Source organism: Oratosquilla oratoria, chromosome 20, assembly GCF_046742065.1.
Source record: "Oratosquilla oratoria isolate Oo_2021 chromosome 20, ASM4674206v1, whole genome shotgun sequence".
Lineage (NCBI taxonomy): Eukaryota > Metazoa > Arthropoda > Malacostraca > Stomatopoda > Squillidae > Oratosquilla > Oratosquilla oratoria.
Window position 1 is genome coordinate 48,590,182 of NC_134796.1, and position 6,578 is coordinate 48,596,759.

Sequence of the window (6,578 nt, forward strand, 5' to 3'; positions counted from 1 at the left end):
AGTATTTGGGATCAGGAATTACAAATAATCCAAATCAGGGTTCACTTAATATCGATATGGGTCAAGATGGGAACCGGAAGAGAGGGGCGAGTCAGGGAATGAAAATCTGGAGGAAGATCTTGTCGCCTCCATTTAGCCGAAGCAGGCAATATATATATATATATATATATATATATATATATATACAATTTTTTTTAGGAATTTTTGAGAGGAAGGGGAGGTGAGTTAAGTGGAGAAGGGGTTAAAGGCGCAGATGGACAGATATTACTGGAAGAGGAAGCGGTGAGGGGAAGATGGGCAGAGTATTTTGGAGAGCTGTTGAATGTGGAGGAAGATAGGGAGGGAGTGGTGATAGCAGTGGGAGGCTCTGAGAAGGTGACGGTGGTGGGAGAGGAGTTGGTGACGGAGTTTAGGAAGGTGTGCGATAAGAGAAAGTTGAAGGAAGATGTGGGTAAAAGCAAGGTCATGTGATGTACAGGGGTAGAAGATGGCGGTGAGTTGGAAGTCTAAAAGGGGAGAGGCTGGAGTAAGTGGATAGCTTTGGGTGTTTGGGGTTACATGTGTCAGGAGAGGGAGGCGTGGAGGTGGAGGTAAATTGTAGACTGAGAGAAGCAAGTAAATGCCTTGGGGGATTAAGAATTGTTATGAGAAATAGGCATCTGGGAATTGATACAAATAGGAGATTGTATGAAGGTGTGATTGTGCTGACGGCATTGTGTGGGGCAGAGACTTGGAATTTGGGAGAAGCAGGGAGTAAGAGTTTGGATGTTTTGAGATGAGGTGTCTGGTGGTGTGATGGGGGTTGTTGGGTTGGGTGGAATGGGAGGCGAGGAGGTGAGGAGGAGAGCGGGGGTGGAGGGGGAGATGGAGGATGGGGCTGGTGGTGGATTAGCAGGATGGTTTGGTAGAATTGATGAGGGATTGGTAGGGTGTGTGGAAGGCAGAGGTGGAGGGAGTGAACTTGAGGGGATGATCGAGGATGGGATGTTTGGGTGGGATGGGGGTGGAGTGTTTAGCGGGAGGGGAGTGTCTGTTGAACAGGGAGGGGAGAGGGTGGGAGATGGGGATGAGTGAAGGGTGGCTGTGTATAGGTGATACTGTTATGCAAGGAAGGGAGGGGGGGAGGATGGGGGTTAGGGGGATGGTATTTTGACGCAGTCCGAAGGGATTTCTCCCCGTCTTCTCTTTTTCTGCACGAGGAGACGGAGAGAGGAGGGGAGGAACGCCGATTAAGTGAAGCGGCCTTGCCGTGAATGTCCTGTGTCTTGCTACATTGCTTCTGACAAGGGGCAGTGGGCTGGGTACATGGATGACTCATCATCCACGAGGAGCTAAGATGAGAGAGAGTAAAGGGTGTTGGGTGAGAGTGGGATGGGTAGGAGTGGGCATGTGTCTTTGACTTTGCTACCTCTCTTATAAGGGAGGAAAGCTCTTGGTATATGGAATAGAAGCTTCCAGCAAAGTGAAGTGGAGAAGTTCTGTCGCCAGGTGGTGATATCGGCATGTATACACCACATTAACCACATCACCACATTCCCATACACCATGCGGGCAATGTCACAATCAACCCAGACATCGTGGCACCAGACATCTGCTCCGATCGACAGAGCGGCGACAGCCGAATCAGCAATTTAGCCAAGCGCACAGAAGCGGACTCACACACAGATGCGAAGATCGAATTATCCTTTGTATGTATACGAAGTGATTACTGGTCGAACTCGATGACTAGCTATCAGCAAAATGTGATGTCACAGAAAAAGGCTAGAATCGACATGCACTTAGAGATGCTCGTCATTGTCCGAGAGTCATCCAAACAAGGAACGTAGTTTATCATAGTGTGTGGCTTAGTTTGTTTGATGTATTGCTGTCCTGTATACGGCTCACCTGTTTGAGCCATAGCTATGGTTGGCAGTGGCTAATTCTTATGAGATCTGGTCGTTTCAATCGCAGAGTCCTGAGAAGGGCAGCGCAGATTTTCCCTGAGAGTTGCCTGTGAGAACCGTCAAAAGGAAAAGAAAAAACAAAAGTCTCGTCTTATGTTTTTATTGAAAATTGTTTGCCACGTTAGCGAGATCATTCCTTCTCGGTAAACAAAACACTTTATTCATTATGACGTTTGTCTTTATTAAGAATCTATTTACAGTAACTCTTAGTCTACCTTTACTGGCATAGTGCAATTGTAGTTGTTCCTGACATGACGCAGGTTCGTGCAACTGCAATGCTGCCGAGAAGGGGCGGGGACGGGGGGGGGATCTCTCTTCCTGTAGGAGGGCGTTAGCCTCCTCCTGCCGAAGAGAGGGGCGCCGGCACAATGCAAGGTGAGCGGTGGTCATGTTGCATGTGCCCTTCAGGTCAAACGAGGTCAAATTCAAAGTCGTCGAGAGATTCCAGGTCAACCTTGGGTTGATGAAACCTTACAAGATGGTGGAGCAGATTCCACTGTGGCAGCCGCCAGACGATTCTTTTCACCCAAGGAGGGTGTGCCCTGGTTGGAACAAGGTCACAGCCGACCCCGACCCCACTCAGGCAAACACCCTGACATTCAGTTGAAAGAGGTCGTCCTATGGGTGCCAGGACAAGCAATGTCTGTCGTCATATCCCACAATAATGATAATGAATAGATGTATCTGCTCTCAATGGATATACGGACATACAGATGGACAGAGGGAGCACGCGCACACACACACACACACACACACACACACACACACACACACACACACACACACACACACACACACACACACACACACACACACACACACACACACACACACACACACACACACACACACACACACACACACACACACACACACACACACACACACACACACACACACACACACACACACACACACACACACACACACACACACACACACACACATTTTCTTTATTCACTTGTTATCACTGGCACGCTTATAAAGAGATGACGCAGAATGAGAGAACCTCGAGATACGAGTCGACTTCGAGATACGAGTCGACTTCGTGATACGAGTTCGAGCGTGAGGAATGACGTTATTTTCTTGGGGGGTGGGACTCGGTCTATAGGACGAGTCTTAGTGATCACACGCACTCAAGTGGCCGCTGTCTTTTTCGCGTTGTTTTTTTTTATCATTATTCATGTAATTATTTTTAAGCGGTGGAATGTGTTTTTCGGTGTGCACTCATTAGTGTCCACTGTCATCTTGTAACTGGAAATATAGATTCATACAACCTGCGCCATCTTGATCGACGATGCAAACCGAGTTTAGCACCATCATGATGACCGTGAAGAGGTTCTGCGTCACTGAAATAGGATCGAGCACCACTTGTTCATTCACTCAAAGGGGGATCCAACACCCTTTAGACAGGATCCGATACCACTAGCTCAGGGTTCGATTCCACTGAGTTCTGACAATCTCTTACCGAGTTACGACACTTATACGACTCAACACCACTGTTCGCTGGGTTTGGGACAAGCATGGACACTGAGAGGAGGGTGCCGGGGAGCGGGAGGAGGGGTAGTGACGTAAGTCTGCTGTTGAGAGATGTGGTGCTGTTTTTGTTGCTGATGGTGATGGTGCTGTCGCTGGTGGTGTTGCTGTTGTTGTTGGTGGTGTTGTTGTTGGTGGTGTTGTAGGCGGGGTTGCACCACGTACGGACTCCTCGTCAACCGCCCGTACACCTCATACTCAGACTCGTAGGGGGAGGCGTAGGGCCTTCGAGGGTGGTACGGGACGTGAGTGGTCGTGATGGAAGAGGAAGAGGAGGTGGAGGTGGAGAAGGAGGCTGTGCAGGTGACGTGGGAGGCGGGGGAGGAGGGGGAGGGCCCGTCCAGGTAGACACTGGAGTCTGGAGATCGGGCATGCGGGTACCTGCTGGTGCTGCTGCTGTTCCTCCTCTCCCTCGGAGGAGAGGAGGCCGACCCTTGTGGGCTCGGCCTCCGACCCCACCTCTCCTCCTTACCCGCCTCGGCCTCGTTCGCCTCCGCCTCGACCTCCTGCGCGGTGCGCTGTTGGCTGTGGCCGTGCCGGTGGCTGACCACGACGGTGTTGTACTCGTTCTCGCCGTTGTAGGTGATGTGCGTGGAGGCGCCTCGCCTGCTTTTGGAGGACGAGGAGGCCATGGTGGGGTGATGGTTGTTGTTCTGAAGCCGCCCGTCGAGGTCCGTGTCGAGGGAGGGCCAGGTTTGGAGGGTGTGCTGCTGACGGTGGTTCGAGGACGAGGAGGCCTGTGAGGCCGGGCGGCCCTCCTCGACGCTCTGGAGGCTCGTGGTGCGGTGCAGGCTCAAGCGCTCGGGCTTCTTGGGCGGGATGGGCTTGCTGTTGCTGCTGCTGCTCCGCGAGGGAGGGCGGTTCTCCTGCGGAAGGAGGGAGAAGGCGGGTGAGCTCGAAAAGAAGAAGGACGAGAGGGAGGGAGGGCAAGGAAAGGGAAGAAGAAAAGACGAGGAGGAGGAGGTGGGAAAAGGATGAGAGTGGGGGAAGAAGAATGATAAAATTAGAAGAAAGGAAGAAGGACAAGGAGGAGGGGTGGCAAGGGGAAGAAAGAGAAAGGAAAAAGGAAGACGAGGACGAAGAGGAGGAGGAAAAGAGAAAAGGATGAGAGAGGGAGAAGAAAAGGAGTAAAATGGAAGCGAAAAGAAGGGAAAAAGATGAGAGGGGAAGAAAAAGAATTAAAGATAAAGGCGAGAAGGTCCGTGTCCAGAGAAGAGGAGGAGAAAGAAGTAAAAAAAAAAAAAAAAAAAAAAAAAAAAAAAAAAAAAAAAAAAAAAAAAAAAAAAAAAAAAAAAAAAAAAAAAAAAAAAAAAAAAAAAAAAAAATCACATGCATACATATACTTGTCAAAGTGTTCCAGTTTCCTGTCATTTCCCCCGTCTTAATGTGAAGGTTTCCCTCCCCTTCCATTCTTTTTGTCAAGTGTTTGATTTATCAATGTCAGGGTTATAAGCCCGGCACAGCTTCTTCTCTGACCTTCTTCAACTATGTGCGAATCAAATTAAGTGAACTTAAGAAGCCTTTTTTAAGATATGTTGAGGAATCTAGAATATATATAGTTCGTCTCATTAGCCGGTTGAGGACAGGAAGACAGCTTCTGGATTTTAATTCATCTGAAACCCCATAGGCGGGGTTGACCTTCAACTATAAGCGACTCAAATTAAGTGAACTTAAGAAGTTTTTTTTTTATATGGTGAGGAATTTAAAATTTATAGATATAGTTAATCTCATTAGCCGATTAAGGACAGAAAGGCTCTGGATTTTAATTTATTTGAAGCCCCATGGGCGGGGTTGATCTTCAACTATATGCGAATCAAATCAAGTGAACTTAAGAAGACTTTTTTTAAGATATGTTGAGGAATTTAGAATATATATAATTCATCTCATTAGCCGGTTGAGGACAGGAAGACAGGCTCTGGATTTTAATTCATCTGAAACCCCATAGGCGGGGTTGACCTTCAACTATGAGCGACTCAAATTAAGTGAACTTAAGATTTTTTTTTTTTATATGGTGAGGACTTTAGAATTTATAGATATAGTTAATCTCATTAGCCGGTTGAGGACAGAAAGGCTCTGGATTTTGGTTCATTTGAAGCCCCATGGGCGGGGTTGAGCTTCAACTATGAGCGACTCAAATTAAGTGAACTTAAGAAGCCTTTTTTAAGATATGTTGAGGAATCTAGAATATATATAGTTCGTCTCATTAGCCGGTTGAGGACAGGAAGACAGCTTCTGGATTTTAATTCATCTGAAACCCCATAGGCGGGGTTGACCTTCAACTATAAGCGACTCAAATTAAGTGAACTTAAGAAGTTTTTTTTTTATATGGTGAGGAATTTAAAATTTATAGATATAGTTAATCTCATTAGCCGATTAAGGACAGAAAGGCTCTGGATTTTAATTTATTTGAAGCCCCATGGGCGGGGTTGATCTTCAACTATGAGCGACTCAAATTAAGTAAACTTAAGATTTTTTTTTTCAATATATGTTGAGGAATTTAGAATGTATATAGTTCATCTCATTATCCGGTTGAGGACAGGAAGACAGCCTCTGGATTCTAATTCATCTGAAGCCCCATGGATAGGTTAACCTCGACTGACCTCGCCCCTGGAGTCGGGACGCGGCGACAGGAACCTCTTGGGTTTGTCTCCGCCGCCGTTGACCGCCGCTGCCGAAGACGGAGGCCTTGAGGAGGAGCTGGAGGAGGGCGTGGGTGGCGTCGGGGTCGTGTTGGCACTCCGGTCAGGCGACTTGAGGCGAGGGAGCGTCGGGTACTGCCTCGCCGTGTCCTTGGAGGCGTCGACGTCGGGTCCGGCCACGGCCAGAGTCTGAGAACCTTTCTGGAATACCTGCAGAGGGAGAAGGAGGATTAAGATGAGGATGATGAAGAAGAGGAGGAGGAAGAGGAGGATCAGAAACTTGTTAATACGTTCAGTCTGGTCTTATCCATGATTTAGAATTTGTAAAGACAGATATAAGTAGACGAGGGAGGTAGGGAAAGACGGGATTTTTTTTTTTGTGTGTCTTATTAATAATTGTAATACTTCACTCAACCAGTTTTGACTTGGCTCTCTCCCTCAAGAGTTGATGATATGAACT

At 47.8% G+C, this 6,578-nt stretch overlaps 1 protein-coding gene across 1 annotated transcript in view; it reads right to left on the reverse strand.

Moving 5' to 3' along the window:
* Window positions 1–2,034: 2,034 nt before the first annotated feature.
* The window catches only part of sprt (PDZ domain-containing protein sprite), a 363,285-nt gene continuing 358,741 nt past the window's right edge, over window positions 2,035–6,578 (reverse strand). Inside the window, exons 11-12 of the mRNA XM_076204083.1 lie at window positions 6,080–6,328; window positions 2,035–4,345 (exon numbers count right to left, since the gene is read on the reverse strand). Of these exons, the coding sequence (XP_076060198.1) occupies window positions 3,434–4,345; window positions 6,080–6,328 (1,161 nt within the window). The 3' untranslated portion in view covers window positions 2,035–3,433. The remainder of the gene's footprint in view (window positions 4,346–6,079; window positions 6,329–6,578) is intronic.